At 42.1% G+C, this 19912-nt stretch overlaps 1 protein-coding gene across 2 annotated transcripts; it reads left to right on the forward strand.

The window, feature by feature from the left end:
• Positions 1 to 645: 645 nt before the first annotated feature.
• On the forward strand, positions 646 to 17962 carry cacng8b (calcium channel, voltage-dependent, gamma subunit 8b). 2 transcript variants are annotated; one of them, XM_068570096.1, is made up of 6 exons: positions 646 to 1085; positions 8558 to 8857; positions 9578 to 9802; positions 13204 to 13287; positions 14933 to 15073; positions 15344 to 17962. In XM_068570096.1, exons 3-6 carry the CDS (start codon positions 9580 to 9582, stop codon positions 16138 to 16140), a joined length of 1245 nt encoding a protein of 414 aa, XP_068426197.1. In that variant the 5' UTR covers positions 646 to 1085; positions 8558 to 8857; positions 9578 to 9579; the 3' UTR covers positions 16141 to 17962. The 2 variants fall into 2 exon arrangements, with proteins under 2 accessions (XP_068426197.1, XP_068426195.1); XM_068570094.1 differs by lacking the exons at positions 646 to 1085; positions 8558 to 8857 and having other exon boundaries at positions 9710 to 12918.
• Positions 17963 to 19912: the final 1950 nt, after the last annotated feature.

Below are 19912 nucleotides of genomic sequence, written 5' to 3' on the forward strand. Positions count from 1 at the left end.
TATCTGTCCATACTGACCTGTAGATATTTGACTCCACTATTTAACACATCTCTCTCTCTCTCTCTCTCTCTCTCTCTCTCTCTCTCTCTCTCTCTCTCTCTCTCTCTCTCTCTCTGCAGGGCTGCGCTCGTGCTGCATTTCCCAGAACCACCAGCGCGGCCCCATCATCATCATCACCACAGAGGAAAAGTGTCCCACTGGCACTCCATCGAGTCGCTCTCCAGCAATGTGTGTGTATTTATATATATATATATATATATATATATATATATATATATATATATATATATATATATATATATATATATATATATATATATATATATATATATATATATATATATATATATATGTGTGTGTGTGTGTGTGTGTGTGTGTGTGTGTGTGTATATATATATGTTTTTTACATCAATAGCACATATAACCCGGTCATGGCTAGTAGGCTACTTACAATCACACAGCCCTGCGCGCGCGGCACACGCTCCAATAAGCACATCCAGACTAATTTCCTCAATATGAGAGAGGAGAGGGAGGGCAGATGAGGAGGGTTAAACCTTGCAGCGCAACATAGTGTAGTAGATTTCATCTTGTGTCGATTCTGACATTATCCGTCATCATTCACATCATTGAGGAGTTTTGGTGGGATGCGACAAGTTGCTTGCGTCGCGCTCAGTGTGGGAGAAAGAGATAGAGGAGCAGGCAGGCAGGCGAGCGCGCGTCCACCGGAGGGGAGGGGGAGACGCATTCTCCCCGAGTACACACAAGCAGCGGCCACATCCACTGTAGACAAATCCCTGTTCAGTGACGTGTTTTGTATTCGCCTTTTTTTTTATGCATGTTCAACCCTTTTCCACCACTGGCGGACTTAAATTTAATCAGGAATTGAGCGCCCAGTCCCTCACGAGCGTCTTATTTTCGCGAGCTCTAATCACCCCCTTTCTATTTATTTATTTTTTTGCCTCGATAGACCCGTTATTCAGCCCATCCACCGTCCACCCCCTATCTTCTTTTTTTTTTCCCTCCATCTCCATCTCTTTGGGAGTGCGACGCGCTGCAAATCTCTGAAATAAAACAAAAGCCTGCAGGTAAGATCTCTACGAGCTTCTTTCAATGATTAAGATTACACTGTGTCACTGTTGTTTTTTTACTCTGCAGCTTAATGGATCACAGTTTATTCAGTGTCATTTACACGCCACGTTGATTTGTTTCACGTTGCCCGCAACTTAGCCCACTACTGGCAGTGTAGACTAGGGAATTAGGAGGAAAAATAACGAGTATCATTCTCAGACTTTTGCCCACTTCTCTGATTAAATGCTGAATGATTAATTTTTTTTTGCCACCTATTTCCGCGGGCCTATAATTAGCGACGGCAACGTCTATTATGCAAATTAAATCCTTATAATAGCTCGTTTGAAGCTCTCACTGCATCCGCACCGCAGGTGTTGGGACTCAAATATCGGTTGTATGTGCTGAAATGGTCGCACAATCGGGAGTGGTTTATGTGGATGTGGCTCGTGCGTGATGTGTGATTTGTGTCCCATTCCACTGAGTTTCCTCTTTACCGGCCGCTTGATGCTAGGCGTCCATTTTCCACCGTGTAGCCGTATGCAGGCGGCAGGGTGATGTGTGTAGCTACTCTATTAATGAATGCACCGCAGTCCGCATCACTATACTTGAGCTTTGCACGCTCTCGGCCCGTTGCTGCGAGCTCGTATGTGTCTCATCACTGGTCTTCAGCTTCTGCCGCTCTGCCGCCGGACTCCTCACATCGCAGGGCCAACATCTTAGCTTCGTGTTGGACCTGAGCCACATCATGTTATCTGATGAGTTACGAGATTCATTTTCCATTCAGCCCACTGTCTCCTCTCACTGGCCAACGTGTGTCCTGTGTGCTGCCAGATTTAGAGGTAAAGGGCACCAAACATCTGGCGCGTTATCAATCATTCATTTTTTTTTTTTTAGCACAGCTTAGATCACATCTGGGCTAAAGGTGGACTGAAATGTGATTGGAGATGCTATAGGAGTGTGCACTGCAGCATTCAGGAGACACCGTGCACCGTCAAAGACAACCTACACCTGTCTCTTCACTGGAAGCTGCAGGAGCGACTCTGAATGATTACCATCATCTGCTGTGAAATAACCAAATGTGGTCACTTGCAGTTAGAGCACAAGCTTTTCCCCTCCGAGCTGAGTTGATGATTTAGGTGCAGCATCTCTACAGCATGGGGTCTGGCCTTTTTCTTTTTACAGCAGCAGAAGTGTCCATCAGCAGCACCTGCTCCTTTGTGGTTATCATGCAGATCCAGCTTGTGCAGCTCTCACCTGATGTGAGCAGTGTCACAGGGATACAGTGGAACTTTAGATATGTACATCATCACATTTAGCCTAAATTGCTGGTGTCAATGTGGTGGTGGTTGATTGTTAACTTGTAGTTTGTTGATCATTTCATGATACATATGCAATTTGTAAATGGATGATTGTGGATGAGAAACTTATTTGCACAATGCAATCGCCATTCTGCACATTTCAAATGAATAATTAAAACTGTAGTTTGCAAAATACCTTTAGGATTCTGACTTTTAATGACAGTATACATATATAAGCCTAATGTTTACACACTTGCACTCTCAGTTCACCCCAAAGTAAAAAAACCAACATATTTGTCCTCTCACCTCCTACTATGTACCTTGTATAAAGTGGTATTTATACATTTTAATTGTTTTGGTGTGAGTCCGTGAGATATCAGCCGTAGACATGTCGGCCTTCTCTCCAATGTAAGAGGACATCATCTCGATCTGCTTGTGGTGCTCAAAGCGCCCGAAGAAAACATTCATCAGCAATCTCTCTTTTGCAGAAATCATGACTTAGCTATTCAAGATAATCCACCGACCTCGCCGTTTGTATCAATAGTCATTGTTTGATTTTGGGGCGAATTGTCCCTTTAAAGGGCATGTTTGACTAACGTATGTGCAGTGATACACCAAACATGTCCCAAACAGCGACGTGAAAGTTCTTGCAACACAGTGCCATTAACTGCCATTAACTCTGCATCAATGATGAGCAATTTTTCATTGAGATGTAATCGTCCCGCAGTCTGTTGACCACGCCCCCTCAGCCACTCCGCGTCCCACGTGGTAAACACCGTCTGTACTGTGTGTGGCCTTGATGATTGTCTCTGTGGATTTTGGATTACTTTCAAAACCCCTCAGCCGCCTCTAAGATCTGCTGTTTACGCTGTAAGGTGACTCACTGCAGTCAATACTGGTGCGTTGCCCACACAGGCTGTAGTTGTTTTAAGCGTCGGCCAAAACATAATCATCTAATGCACGAGCGGTCCAGAACAATTGGAAACAATGTCTGTAACTTCTGAATATTTCCACTTGTTTTGCCTCGCTATTTCTCTCTTATTTCAAAGCCGGTTGGCCGTTAGCCGTTCATCTTCTTCTTACGCTGCTCTTCTCTCTCCGAGGAGAAGCAATTCTGCAATGATCATCACATCTGTCATGTAGCTATATTCTTCAGGGGATCAATGGCTTTGCTGCAATTTTCTTGATGGTCTACAGCAAGGCTTCACAATGTTCCTTCCTCTCTCTAGGGAGCTCAGGAGGAACCCTGCACTGTACAAGAAGACCGACTCAGATACTTCGTTTTAAATACGGGTCCCATAACAGGTCTAATTATCAAAACATAACTATTCAATCAGATACATGTGCATCTGCTCTCTGCACCAATGTCAGTAAGAACAAACTCATGCATATTTACTGTACTTGGGAAGGAAAGTACATTTTAACCTGTGACTGTACTCAAAGGAGTACTTTCTGTATTTGCTGATTCCATACACAACGTTGCTTATGATTCCAGTGAGCAGAGGCTTTTATCCAAAGCTTTCTAATTGACTCCTGTCTCAATGGCTGTGACCCATGCATCAATTAACCTCCAGCTTTGGTGTTTTTAAGTGCTTTGCTCAAGTTAGTGCAGCCTCTGAGAGCAGGGTTGTAAGAGCCTGCGATTGAAGCGCATCGTGTCAGTGATACGTTGTAGGCGACCTGTCTGCGCAAAGGCATGCAATGCAAACACACAGCAGACAAAGTGTTAGCATGTCTGACAGGAGAGCGTGCTCACTAGACTGAAGACACACGACATGAGACCTGTGACGAAAGCTTCTTCCCTCAGTACGACATTAAACAGATCAAGTTCAGACTATTTAGTAAGATGTTTATCCTTTCAAGGATTTATGCCAAACAGTGCAGAAAAGGTTTTGTGTATCGCTTTAATATTTAGCTAACAAAAACATAGATGAACTAATGGCATACCTGTGAAAAGCTGTAAAGATAAGTCGATTAAAGTTATTTGACTGATAGAAAATACATTGACAATTAATCTGACAAAAAACTAATAATCTTAAATCCAGGTGTACGGATTATCCTTTCATGGAGCTTTTACCCATGTTTCCTCAACAGAAGACGCTTGCTCATTTCTCATTTGTCACAAACTCTTGAATGAAGACCATGAGATGGGGTTGAAAGCCCCTGGAAACGCTGGTGGGTGGACCTTGAGTCAGTTTGGTAAACATGCTTTCTTGCTGAAAGTCAGATGAGAAGATCAATACCACTTTAATAACTGAGAGTGGTATTGATCCTCTCTCATCTTTTCTTAACAAGAAAGTGAGGTCATTTCCTCACAATGCCAAAATTATTCATATTTTTTGTTTCACACCAACATTAATTTATTCAAAATTAGTTAATAATTAGTTAAGGAAAACTCATCAACATTTACCTCCCTTAATTACGAGCTATTTGCTCATTTTCTCACACTTTTCTCATTGTAAATTGTGTATTTCTGGGTTTCAGACGGTTTGTCCTTGGACTCGGTTACATTGAGATTGGTATTTTTCAGAATTTTAGGACACTTTACAGATTCAATCATTATTCACCAATAAAAAAATAATAATTAAATTGCAGTTGTACTGTCTGTACTAAGGGTTCCTGTTTTTAGTTTTTTTAGAAGCTTTTATATCTGCAATTATTCAGTTCTTTTCCAAATTCGGTTCCTTCACCTCTGCTGCACTTAAATGGCAGGCTAATGAATTAACGACACACTTCTTTCTTTATTAAAACCATAAATTCAAAGAGCCGTCTTGAATTAGAGCTGCTGTTACTTCACTGGCTGTCTCTAAGCATGTGCTGCACGTGTGCCTGCGTTTAAGCATATGTTCATGGGTTCATGAGCGTCAGGTCATCCAGAGACACTTTATTTCGGGAGCCTCTTAGACCAAGGTGTTACTGTCACTGCCTCCTCAGGCTGTTCTGCTCAGACAGGCAGAGACATGGTCACATGCAGTCTGAGGATCTTGGTAGACTCTTCACATGGGCTTAATGGCAATTCGGCTACACTTTGAAATGCCTTTTAAAGATGACCTATTTTATGATTTTATTGTCATCATTTTGACAGTTGTGGGGGTTTGAGGCTGCATATGTGCTTGCATGCCAAGGGTTTGTTTGTGTGTTGATCTTTTTCGATGCACCTGCGTGTGTGTCTGTGCTGGCATGCATGTTAGTGTGCGGAGATGTAAATGTGTGTGTGTGTGCTTGTGTTTGCCAGCTGTGGGATCTCAGCAATGAGCTCAGGTGTGTAGCTCTTTCTCATGATTAAGGAGAGAAATCATAACAGCCACCAAGAGTCACTGCTCTGAATATTTAGACATGTTTGCATCAAGCACTCAAAATAGAATACGCTGCTTGTATTTTTAGAGCTGTCATCATAAGTAGGCCTAGTGCATTTTTCTCTCTTGGTCAAGCAATCAGTATTAGCCAGTGTAATTTCCACTAACTAAGTCCCTGAAATTCCTCTCCAGGACATGGACGAGTCAATTTAGTGTGACTGTGCTGTTGAATCATTGTTGTGTATCTCCACTGAAAATACTCCCACATGCCCACACAGGATCATTTGCCTTTCACATGTGTGGAAAAACTTATTACAGATGTCATCATTTATTCAGCAAGCAGTTTGGTAGTTGATTTATGCAATGAATAGCTAATGGAGCAGCTGCTTCAAAATTCAAATCTCCTATGTGATTTATGGCTGCATTATTGTAACCACAACTCATTGGGTGTGCCTATGTGTTATACAAGGTATTCTGTCATCCCGGGAATTAGTCACACAGGAAGATCTGATTGCATCCTAAGTTTTCTGACAAGTGAAGACCGCTGTAGCAGCTTGCTCCTCATGGCCTTTACTGCTGCAGTACAACCTGCTTTTTGGCACGCTGGCTGGCCCAGAGTCCTCAGAGTGCTACAAGCACATACTATACATACTAAAAGAGCAACGCTATCGAAGTGAGTAGGCTCTACGGAAAAGGAAAACATGTTCTTATATTTCTGAAATTACCAAAAAATATTCACAATTCTTGCCAAATGTGTTGCTGTCAAAGACTGTATGAACATGATTGAGGTTGTGAGTGGGACTGGACCTTAGTTCACTTTGTACTCAAGACTCATGATGGACATCTTTAAACTGGCACCTGCATGACCCTCAAAGCAACTTAACTGATGACTGTTTGTTGAGTTGTCCTCGCAGTGGTTCGTGTAGCCCGAAGCTGCGAGCTTCAAGTCAAAATGAGGACCCAAATATAAACTGTAATATCGTTAAGTCATTTTTGTACACTCCCTTAGTCTTAACCATTTAGTTAAACTTTCAGAACTTTCTTTTTTCTTTCTTGCCCTCTTGTTCTTTCACGCTCTCTTGCTCTCGTTCCCCTCTTTCTTAATTATTAGTGGAAAATAGAAATTACAGATAATTAAATGGCAATTATGATCTCCTACACAAGGGAGTTTTTGCTAAGGGTAATAACTTAGTAGGTTATTGTTAAGGTCATTCATTAAATACTGTAGTCAAAGACCACACGCACACACACACACACACACACACACACACGTACACACGCGCAAGCACACACACACACACACACACACACTCTCACACACAATAGATACTGCATTTTTTAGGTCTTGGAGATAGTGTAATCCCTTCTGGACATGTATTTTCCTCGGGGAGAGGCAGTATGTTGATAGGGTTGGAAGGTCAAACTACAAACACACGCACACACGCGCACACGCGCGTACGCAATCACATTCACTTGTATGCCTGCACATATGAACCCACAATGTATAAATAAGCCCCACTGTGGTGGTGTCATTTGACAGTTTACATAATAAGGAGCCTGAATGCAGAGATAGGAGGCTAACAGTCTAACTGAGGGGAGCTGAGGGGAACATTAGGCCTACTGGGATTCAATAAGATTGGACTAGACCCATCCTCAGATGCATTGGAGAGGAAATATGCACACACACACACATAAAAACACACACAACACACCGTCTCTCCTTCCATCTCCCCTTCTGTCTCTGAGGCAGCTCTGTTTTGGGTCTCACAATGCAAACAGGATGTAACCTATTTTGATCACGATGCCATATTGCATCATCAAATATTAACAGACTTGACTGCACTGCATTATGTCTGCTCAATAATGTTTGTTGAATAATGTGTGCTGCTTTATTGCATCCTCATATCTTTCCCTTCATTCATCAAGAAAACACACCGACAGAGCGGTTTCTTCTCGTTCTCTCTTCAGTAACTGACGCCGCGTTGTCTTTATTGCCGTGTGTTTTTGTGTGCACGTGCATGTGTATGCGTGTGTGTGTGTCTGGGAGCATCTGTGTCACCATGGTCACACACAAATCTATTGATAGAGCATTAGCGCACTGTTCGGTCTGTGTGTCTGTCTGTGTTTCACTCACTCATGCTCGTGATTTGAAATATTCCCCCCTTTCTTTCTCTTTCTTTCCCATCTCTGTTCTCACTCTTCTCTGCCCTCTCTCCGCTTTGCTCTCTGCCTCTTTCTCCCTCTATCCCCCCCCCCCCCCCCCCTCCTCTCGCTCTATGCTGATCCAGACTTTGGAATTCAATGTTGCTATGGTAACAATGTCGGGTTGGTCCTCCCTGCCTCCCCCTCTTGCTCTTCTTATTCAGGCTGGATGCAGCACAGCTCGCGCTGGAGTCGTTCTGTCCTTCGCCTGTAATACTGTCACTTATAATCACTCTAATCTGTGTAAACAATGTGTCAATATTGGAGCATCTGTAGGATACAGAGCTGGTGGGTTGATAATGAGTCAATCAGCAGAAGACGTATCTGCCGCCTGCTCGCAGCTCCGTGAGGCTGGAGTTTGGTACAGTTGCTCAATACTAACTCAAGCAGACTCTCACAATAACAATACAAACGCTTGTGACTTTAAGCAGTTATCCTGTTTTCCATGTTCACAATTTCAGTTCAGTGTGTTAGAATGCTAACGTTTGTTAATTAGGACAAAAAACATACATAAAATAGGAGTAGAGCAGATATTATCATTCAAATTATTGATTGTCAGAGCAGCAGCTTTTTTTAGGCTATTTCCATTGTTATTTTTTTCTTGACCAGGCCTCTTTTCTTTTCATCTGTCTTCATCAACTAATAAAATGCACACAAAAAAATCCCCTAACCTTTGCTTTATGTCATGTGCAGCAGCAGAGCCGTGACCATGGTGCGAGTTTTCTGCTAACAGAGGACAGACGGAGACAGCGGGACAACCGTCCAAGCCACAACCTCCACCAGCAGCCGCTTTCCAGTGAGAAAGAAAGGAAAAGAGAGAGAGAGAGAGCAAGAGAAAGAGGCAAAAGACAGAGAACAAGTGCAAGAAGGAGAGAGGGGAGCGGGTGAAAACAGTCGATGGATGCTGTCCGGATTGAGGGGACAGCACGTTCTTCACTGACGAGGAAAAGAAAGATTTCAAAATTGAGTCGAAGGATAGAAACTCGCCGTCAGGTAAGTCTTGACTGTTTGAGCCTTTGCTTCAGTCTTTTCAAAAGTCTGTCAGAATCAGCATTATTAGGATGAAATGAAAACTTTTTATGCTGACCATAGTAGAGGATATTCAAGATTCAAGATGTTTTTACTGTCATATGCACAGATGACAGACAGTTACACCTCTTCATGGGTATGTGTGACTAGCTGTATGATGTCGCCTGTGTGAGCGCCTCCATGCATATCTGTATGTAAAAGGAACCACATTCGCTTCCTAAACTGTATAGGAACAAGGTGATCTCGTTAGATCTGCTAAGTGTGCGCGAGTGTGTGTTTGTTTGTGTATTCATCTCCAGACGTGCTGATTCTGAGGGAAATGGTGTCAGGGTCATGAATATGGAGTACACTGAGATTGGGGGGGGGTGTGATCTGTTGTGTTTCACATCAATTCTGTCTTGTTAAGCGGAGTCAGCAGAGCCATCCAACTCTCCTCCAAGGACACATCATAGAGCCACTTATGCACCTCCCACATCCGCCTCCTCCTCGCCTTTTCCCATCACCACCCTCTCTGCCTCCCATCAGTGCACCTCACCTCCCGTTGCCCCTCATCATCTCACCTGAACGTTTGCCGTCTCTTTCATTAAACTGCACTTTGTGTATGATTGTAAACACACTTCTGCTTAGTTATCCCACTCTTTCTTGTTGTTTTAACTGTTTCTCCCTCCTTTCTTCTCCCTGAAGGCATGGTGTGTGAGAAGGGGATCCAGATCCTTCTCACCACCGTCGGGGCATTTGCTGCCTTCGGCCTGATGACGGTGGCAATAGGGACGGACTACTGGCTGTACTCCCGTGCCCTCATCTGCAACAGCACAGCCAACGTTACCCAGGATGACCCCCATAACAAGGACAGGAAGGATCCTGGGGCGCTCACCCACTCTGGATTGTGGAGGATATGCTGCCTGGAAGGTAAAGGAGAAGTTGGGAGAAACATTGGGTCAATGGGTGGCAAGTTTGCTTTGGTTGAAGCGGTTGATGTGTTGAAAGCTAAAGTATGAAAGAACGTTAAACCCGTACATAAACGAAAGCATAAAAACAGCAATCCTAACCCTAAAATCAGAAAATAGTCAGAGCCATGTTTGCAGTTTAAGCTAACTGGCTGCTAGATGTAGCTTCATATTTACAGTGCAGACGCGTAATTACAAATCCTGCTCGTCTTCTTGATGAGACTTGGCTTGCGTGGCTGGTTTGGCAGAGACGATTGGTTGAGGTTTGGCATAAACTTCAGGATAGCCCATTGGACAAGATGTTACCAGAAACTCGGTGAACATGGACGCTTAAATGCTGCACAGGGCGGGTCTTGCCAGAAGAGTGGGATTCATAATAACGCAGTACATTCCTGAGAGTGATATCAATCTTTACTTCGGCAAGAAAGGAAATGTCAAACTATTCTAAATAAGTGTTATTTCTACTCTCAAGTGGGAGGAGATAGGTATTATTTACTCAGTTTTCCTGCAAAATAATTTAGATTAAGCAGACTTTAGTGTTGAGATTTCTGTATTTGGACTTTTTCATAAACTCTTGTCTTTCTGCCTGATTTGACGATTTAACACTCGCCAATTTTTTTCATGGGTGGCACACTGGAGGTAGCGATGGATCCGACTGACCCAAACTCTTTTCAGTGCAATGAAACTCTCTTGCCTATGTAAAACGCTTTTAAGTGTAATCATATTTTTTGTCAGTCACCCTGTGTTACTGGTGTTATTTCTTTATTTCCTGCGTTGCAAAGCGGGATCAGTGTAAGCATGTTCAGCAGTGTCCGCCTTTCACTTGACCTTCGAACACTTTGTATGGAAAGCTGCGGCATTGCTGTATTGTCAGTAATCATTATTAGCATCAACATATACACATTTGATTTGTACTTGGTAGACCGTACCATAGAGACAAGAAAACAATTTTGCATAATTGAAGTTTAATTGCATGATACTGAAGCGGAACCCTTACCCAAATAATCCATTAATCATTGTGTTTGATTCAGGCTGCAGTAATTTAATTCAAGTGTTGAAACAAAAGGCCCAGTACCCTGACGCCTATCGACTTCTCACTCCAAGTGGTCGTCAACACGAGCTGCTAATTCATTATACATTACACTGCCTGGCTGACACTCAACAGTGAAGGCTGGGATGGAGCTAACAGTGAAGCAGCTACAGCCAAAGGGGTGGTGAGAGTTAGCAATCTGTGCCTTTGCTGCAGACTTCTGTCTCCAGGAAAACCTCTTGGCTCTCCTTATAAAGCATCCTCAGCCCATCCTGGGCTTGGTCATTGTACAAAGCTAATTTGTCCTCATCTCTAAGCTTCCTGATAGCAAAGCAGCCAATTAGAGATAAGCTCTAGCCCTTGCAGCACTGCTGCAGTGCACCCCCACCCACTCCCTCCGATGCCTGACTCTTTGAGTTTCTCCCCTTGCTATCCCTCTGTCTCACTCCCCCAAACATTAAATTTAATCTTTCACTGGTTTCCCCTCCTCTTCCCCTCCTTGAAGTTTCCTCTCTTTCAGTCTTTTCTCTCACATTGTGGTGCAGTAAGGCTGACAGTATCTTGGCATGGCTTAGAGGTCAAGTATCCTTGATGTCTGTGGAGTATTCAGCCAAGATAGATTCTCAGTAGTCGTGCAGCGATGCAGTGAGGTGTAGCTGGAGTGGAAATGCAGGACATGCTAGACCTAAAAGATTTATGGCTGTGGGTGGGTGGCACATTATGCTGTGGACAGAGATGTGTCCTGTCCTCCTCTCCTGCCCTTCTGCAGGTTTACTGAAGGTGATGTTGCACTGAATTACCTGTCAGTCATTACTTTCTTTTATTTGTCAGATTTTTTATTCATAGCACGTATTTACCCAACCCCCACAGCGCTGTCAGCTGGACCCCGTCATGGACACCAAGCATCAGGTTATAGATGGGTTCACTGATTTATTATTAACTAGATATTATATAATGCTATTCATGATAGAAAAATGGATATTGTTATAATGCATACATAATATATTAGTTTAATGTTGAGGTCAGTTTGGTTGAGTTCACATTTGTATCTCTTGAAGTGGCAGATACTCCACTATTTTTACTTTCAGCTATTAATTTTTTTATCTTTCAACAATGTATCTTATAATAATTATTATAGTAATACTCTTGTAATATTTGTATATTTTGTCAAACAATTTTACTCATCCATTGTTTTTAAAGTAACTAACAAGCATTTTTCTATACTTAAAGCCGACAGTTTTACTTGTTTGCTCACTCGCTAGCTTTTCACACTTTGTTCATGTGTTAAAGCTGACTCAATGTGTGAATTGTTTTATTTATACTTTTGATTTATTTATTTATCATATTTGTTGAGCCATTCAAAATCTTTCCACGTTCCCCTTGGCAACTGCAGAACCAGCACCCTTTGGGGTACAAGTGCCCCCTCACTGATAAAGATTAGCATGCCAAGATAAGATGAGATAAGACAGAGCTTTCTTCATCACGAGGGACATTTTGTGTAGTGCAGCAAGAATGCAAACATAAAATATGAAATAAATAAGGTGCAAATTTGAGTTATACACAATGCCAAACATTTTAACAGGGAAACAGAAAGATCATAGATATGTATGAGAAGTGCCAAATAGCTACATGTATGTACAACACAACATCTGAAGGTAAGTGTTTATGGTTGTCCATGATACTGCACATTATGTCAAAAGAGAGAGAGAGAAAACATCAGAACCAGTCCATTGCCAGAGTGCATCTCATGTCTAAAATAATGAGCGGACACCACCTGAAAAGTTTGTCGGAGAACGGTAACGCTGATCCGTGTGGCTCAACTGATGTACCTCCGTTTCTTTACAGAGCAACCTGTGGAAATGTAAGAGCTGTGAGAAAGAGACCAGCTCATCCCACATCTGTCAGTCTCTCCTTCCGTCTGTGTCTCTTCATTCCATCACTTCCATCCATCTTCCTCACAATCCATCCATCAGCAACAGTGGTGTGCTGTCATCATCGTGCGTGCGTCCCTCCGTTCGTCTGTCTGTCTACATGCAAGACCCCGGCGGGTAGTTATCTGTCTGCCTGTGTGTCTGCATACTTGTATGTATTTACGTGTGTGTGTGATGTTACTAACTTGCATTTAGAATGTGTGATTTTCTTAATATTATGTTGAAGTTTATCATTGAATTCAACAAAAAAAGAGATCTTCTAACAGAGCTATGACTGTTGAGTCTCCAATCAGTTGTTTTCCCCAGAAGACTGTTTGCTGTTCTCTTTTCATGAAGTTACAGTTATGAGTTCCTGTCTTTTTTTTGTGTCTGGTCACCCCTTTCTCTCCTCTCATATCTCAGGAGTAAAGAGAGGAGTGTGTTCCCAGATAAACCACTTCCCAGAAGATGCAGACTTTGACCATGATGGGGCAGAGTACGTTCTACGTAAGTCAATACCAGCACTACTAGGCATGGCTGATAAATGAATGAGAGAACTCTGGTTATAAATAGGAAAGCGGAGGAACATAGTGTAACATCGAATTGTGTAGAGTAATGCCAGTATCTTTTTAACTTGGTTTTGCTGTTGCTCATTCCTCAGAAGATTGTCTTTGCAAGACATAAACATGTGACATTGTGTACATAAAGTCAGGGGAGATGGAGTGTCCTAGTTCGGACTCAGTGCCCTGCAGTGATATCTTGCTGCTCCATGATATGCTACATGTGTGCCTGTGCATACATAAAGCAAAGCTTGTGTTCTGTTTACAATGTTGCAGAGGCATTTTGCTGGCATTTAGGTGGCATTTCCTCTCCCATGGCCTAGTTGTCTTCGAGATGAGTGTTAATGTGTGTGTGTGTGTGTGTGTGTGTGTGTGTGTGTGTGTGTGTGTGTGTGTGTGTGTGTGTGTGTGTGTGTGTGTGTGTGTGTGTGTGCTTGCGTGTGTGTGTGTTTGGCAGGCCTGCTGAAAGCACTAAAGGCCACATGGGAAGGGTTTGATTCAATCGTGTGTCTAGGACTGAGTAATTAATTTCCTCACTGAGTATTGTTTTTAATGAAACGGCTTTAACCATTTTTATTTTTTCTCTGACTATTATTCTGCGTCGTCCTGGTATTTTTTAACATCGGTTATGTGGTAGTAGTTCACACTTGTTGTGTTTGTTTGTTGTTTCACTTACTTGGAGTACAGCACCAGTTTTCTTAAAGTTGTAATCCTTCAATTCCCAGTTGATTTGGTGACAAGCGTGGTTACCGTCAAGTGCACTTTAAAGGTTCAGTATACAGGACTCAGAGCAGAGACTCAGAAAGTAGCAGCAAACAATTATTCACTATGCAACCTTCCCGTCGAGCAATGTCTTCCTGAGCAGAGAATGAAGTCACTCTCTGTGCGTGTGTGTGTTATAATCCAACTTCTTCTAGTTTTGTTGACTTAGCCTTCTGCGTATGCTCTTAGTGCATGTTAGCGCGTTCCCCTCTGGCTAGCTCACTGCCGCCCCTCTGCACTGCACTCATACAGCCGTTACAGCAGCTAACGTTGTCCCGACTGCCGGCATCGTTGCAGAAGCGTAGCGCCCTCCAGTTCCCCCTCTGGTAAAAACTTTTAGCTGTCAGCATTGTTGCCATAGTTTGCACTGTTAGCGCTTGTTGCACCGCTAGTTGCGAGCCGCCGCCAAGTTGAGAGCCACATGAGAGGCAAAAACTCTCAATCTTGTATTTAGCAGCTTAAACATTACAGTCAACACTTGATCATTTGCTGTTTCAGGAATACTGCAACATTACCATTGTCTTGTTTTGTAGATGTAATTTTGATGAATGATGATGGTAAACAACAAATACATTGTGTTGTATGACTTCTTCGCAATAAAAGCCTGCTTGTGTTTTGCCAACTGAATCCTTTAAATGTTAACTGATATCCATTGAGAAAAAATAATAATCACGAATGCTATAAAAAACAGGTTCTGATGTCATACAAATCTAATTTCTTTTATATCTGAAAGATGCATTTTCTTACAAACATCTCCTGTCATCATGCATGTGTATATTTACACTCTTTTCTAGTTTTAGCTGTACACCATTATTTTCTCCTCTGTTTAGGGGTAGTCAGGGCTTCCAACATCTTCCCGATCCTCAGTGCCATCCTGCTGCTGATGGGAGGGCTTTGCATCGCTGCTAGCCGTCTCTATAAGAGCAAAAGAAACATCATCCTGGGGGCAGGAATTCTCTTTGTGGCTGCAGGTGACTTCAGAATAATATGTGCTTATATGTGTGTGACTGCTTGTGTGAGTGTATATATTACTTGCCGAAACAGTTTTCATGCTTTATCTGTGTCTGGTTGTGTTTAGACTATTCTCAAGGTGTTTACCTTCAACCTTCATCTTGGCAGTTGCCTTCATTAAGAATGTCATAAATCATCATGTCAAACAAATGTGTTTATTAATACTGTAAGTTAGTCTGTCTAAACCTTTTTAGCTCTTTTGTAAATACCATATTTCTGTGCTCCCTCAGGTCTCAGTAACATAATTGGTGTGATTGTGTACATCTCGGCCGCACTGGGGGACATCTCCCCCAAGAAGGACGAGGATAAGAAGTGGCAGTACTCCTACGGTTGGTCCTTTTACTTTGGGGGTCTTTCCTTCATCATGGCCGAGATGGTGGGGGTGCTTGCCGTTAACATCTACATCGAGAAGAACAAGGAGCTGCGCTGCCGGTCACGCACCGACATTTTCAAGAGCACCACGCACGCCATGCTCCGCCTGCCGAGCTACCGCTTCCGCCGCCGCTCCCGCTCTTCGTCCCGCTCCACCGACCCCTCCCGCTCCCGAGACCCCTCACCTGTAGGGGGAGGTGGGGGCAAGAACTTCGGCCTGCCCCCCTCTGCGTTGCTTTCCCAGGGCCCCATTTCAGTATCTACCTTACCAAACCCCCACTCTCGCTCCCACACGGCCCTGGCTGGAGGCGACATCTCTCTCTACACGTTGTCCCGTGACCCCAAACTGGGGGGTTTGCCACCCATGTATGGAACGGTGGACAGGGCCACACTCTACCAGCTCCACAACTGCTTCCCAAAGGATGGAGGTGGAGGGGGGGTGATGATGAGTGGTACACTTCCATCGCTTAAGTCCCACAACCCTTCAAATTCTTCCAACTCCAACGCGCCGATGCCCAACTCGGTGGGCTCCGGCCCTCCACCCTTCACCTCGTCCACAGGAGACAGGGAGCGAGGGATGGGGACTCTGGACAGACTGAAGGGGGACAGGGAGAGCAACTCTAACACCCTCAATAGGAAGACAACGCCTGTGTAGAGAGAGGGTGTAAGAGGGCGAGAAGGAAGGGAGAGAAGGAGGATGGGTAGTAATGAAAGAGGGAAGATAGAGAGGAGAACTGTGTTTGTGTGGCTCAGCAAGAAATAGATAGAAAGACAGGCAGACAGGTGAAATACTAAATCTCTCCCTCCATGTTCACTGTTATTTAGTCTGCTCAATCTCACTGAGAACAAAAACAGGATGAGTAATAACAGAGTGATAATAACAACAACAATGACCTTTCACAATAAAACTATTTTGATATTTTAACGTGCTAGAAATGATTTATTTTGTTAATGATCAAACACAATTAACCTTGGGCTATTATGAAAATGTTTCACATATTTTTTGTGCAATATTACCGCTAATTAACCAGATCATCGTTAATGTAAAATTGTTGTTGTGATTATTATTAGCGTTATTACAGGCTAGCCGTATTTGCAAACACTATAGTTTGGAATGAAAATTTTAATTTTCATGTTACTTTCACTCTAATTTTAGATCTCTACGACTTTTACTGTGAATTTCTTCCATGCAGAGCCACTGGGACTCTCAGTGAGCTGTGTGTAACTGTGTCAAAGTGTCAAGCATGAGTGTGCACAATATGTGGGAGAATGAGGGCCTGTATTTTTTTTTAACCCCCATATTATATAATTTTCATTTATAACATGAAGTCAGATTTGACTACTTGTAAATTGTCTTCCAATATTGATACTGACAGAAATGCAACAATAATGTGAGTGACTGACAACTGACCAACTTCCTTGTTATTATAAGTCTGAGTTTTCTATGGGCCTCTGTTAGTCTTATTTCCATTCTAATCAGTGTTAACAGTAGTACTTGTAGCTATAGTCGTGTTGAAGATGTTTGTTCTTGGGCATTAACAGAAACCTCTGACTGGAGGAAGCAGAAAAAAGAGACATAGAATAATACATTTGTACAGATTCAGGTAAAGGTTACTGCCTGAGCAGAAAACAAAAAAAAACCTAATCATTTTTTTTCTATGAAGAGTCCCAAAGTGAGACATGCAACTCATCATTTTCCGTGGCAAAAAAAGACAATATGTTTGTGGGTTGAGAGGGTTTAAAAAAAAAAAAAAAACACTATAGAGAAAAAACTTTTGAAAAGATACATGTACATTGTAATTTACGCATACATATATTTGTAAAGTCTATAGATACGTTTTTCGGGACCACTGTTTTAACTGGGTATGCATTTTGGGCTGTTTTGTTCCCGGTGCCCTCCCTGGACTCCTGATGGGTGGTTTCATCCACCGACCCTGCGCTGCCATAGTTGCTCCCCCAGCCCGCCCATATTTGGTCACATGATCAGTGTTCCTCAACTTTATCACATGACCAACAGCAGATCCACCACATAGAGGACCCCCTAAACCTCTACATGATTCTTTTCACTGTGCTTTCCCTGTGGTCGCTGACTCCTGACCTGATCTGTTTATGTCAAGAATGTAAACACATGTAAACACCCAACCGCCCTCCTCTTCTAAACTTTCCTGACTGACTGCAGATCCAGGTTGAAACCATGGACACACCGCTACATGATGTAATGAAGAAACAAAACAAAACAAACCAGACGCTTCCAGATTCTAAACATTTTCATTTCTTTGATTTCATTTCAGAAAAAGAATAATGTGATAAAAACTGCACACAAATAGCATTTATGTGGGCAATATGAATAGTATGTAGTTGAGAATAGATATATCTAGACAAATGATTATGGTTTATCTAAATGTGTGATAAACTTAAACACTGTATTGCACGAAATTTATAAAAAAAACAATAACAGACATATTCACAGACTGCTGTCTTTTGTTTCTTTTCTGCAAAGAAAGAAGAGTGGCGTCTCTTCTGGAGTAGAGTGAGTACATTTTGTGAGTATAGTATCTGTGTTTTGAGGATCTTCATGGGGCAGCTGTCTAAAAGTATTCATACTTGTCGCTTAAAGTGACTATAATTGATCTTTCCCTAATTAGCATGTATCTAATGACAATGTGAAAACAATGTGACAGTGAAAGGAGTTGCTCATAGTTATTAAGCTCGAGAGAATTATCAGGCTTAGTATTTATAGACATTTATTGTGAGTTCCAGCAGATTTAGCTGACCGTTCATCAAAGTTTCTCTTTGGATGCATCTGTTTTCCCCCAAAAAGCTCTAATTATTGACCGTAAGCTAGCTGCTTAGCAGTAGCAAACAAACTCAGTTAGCACGTTGCTGGTGAACACAGAGGAGCATTTAGCAGCTAAAGAGACATATATTTCCTTCAGAAGTTGGTAGAGACCCAAAACATAGCTATAAGAAGGATGTATATTAGACTTACATTTATTCAGTAGACGTAAAAAGTGCGTCCGTTAGCTGCAAGCCGCTGGCTAACGTCACCATGTCGAGAGCCGTGTGGATCAATAGAATTGCTCTGAATTTTTTGTTATGAGTTCTTTTACGTCAAAGTAGTAATAACACACATTAAAAATAATTTGTTATTTGTTAAAGTTCCCTTCCACTCAAAAAAACATTTTGCTTATTGATATTTCTATTGGATGTTTGAGCTGCACTGCGCAGAATGATGTATGTGTGCTGTTTGACACTAGCAGTCTTTTTTTTTACATTTATCTGCAAAAACATTCTGTGTGCTTAACTTAAATCTGAGATCAAGACGCGTGCGTACAAGCAATATTTTGTAACATCTCTTTGGTAGCCAATCGTGGTTCAAAATGCAACTTGATCAAGTGTGATGTGGACACTTGAAACCTCCAGTGGACATACACTGAGAATAGACTTTACAGTGCAGACACTGTGTCTACAATATTTGAAATAAACAATATTTCCAATGAGAGGGAAAAAGTAATCAAAAGTAATTTTCATGCTTTCTTAGGGAAATATTTGTATTTGTGTTTTAAATAAAGGCTGGGGGGATCTTTGAGTGAAAGTACAGAAGTATCAGCAACTGAATATACTAATGTATCAAATTATTATTAATGCATTGATTAACATAGTGTTAATGCTGTAGCTGTGTCAGACGAAGCCAATTGTAATTCCTAGAGAAATTATTGTTAAACTTTCTCTATAACAATGCATCACATATTATAAATTGTGCTTTGTTTGTGTAAAATCTTAAACTGAAAAATACTTTAGTTACTTTCCACACACACAGACACGCACACACACACACACACACACGCACACACACACACACACACACACACACACACACACACACACACATTGTTCTGCATTAGTAAGCAAACATTGCTCTTAGTAGTTACTCAGGCTCAAGGTCTTTCAGCTAATCTTTGGTGTGCTGTGATCCTAAAAAGACTTCGACCTTCGCTGTCAGATATGAGACTCATAATATTTGCAAATATATGGGTAGCGCCAGATGGGCAGTATTTATCAAATAGGATAATGAAAAAGTTAATTCAGTGTACTTTTCTGTGCCCTACCTGTTCATATCATTTTTTTCCTCATGGTCCCATCTGGTCCCTCATGCATGTTTTTGAATGAACAATTATAAAGCACTGTGACGTTCTGCTTTGCTCCCATCAAGTCCACTGGGCAGGTTTTGCTTGAACTTAGAGGGTTGATCACTGTTCAGTAGGAAAGTGGGAATCTTCAGACACGAGATATTACTTCCCAGACCTGTGATTCCTTGTGCTCCTGGACCCTGAGGACCTATTATCAGGAGAGCCTTCCCATGCTATTATCATACCTACAGTCTTAGTCACAGTGATGCAGCTGAGATTAAAGGAGGAAGGATGCGA

This window comes from Clinocottus analis, unplaced genomic scaffold (assembly GCF_023055335.1).
Source record: "Clinocottus analis isolate CAN_PGR_092001 unplaced genomic scaffold, fCliAna1.0.p SCAF_9, whole genome shotgun sequence".
NCBI classification, from domain to species: domain Eukaryota; kingdom Metazoa; phylum Chordata; class Actinopteri; order Perciformes; family Cottidae; genus Clinocottus; species Clinocottus analis.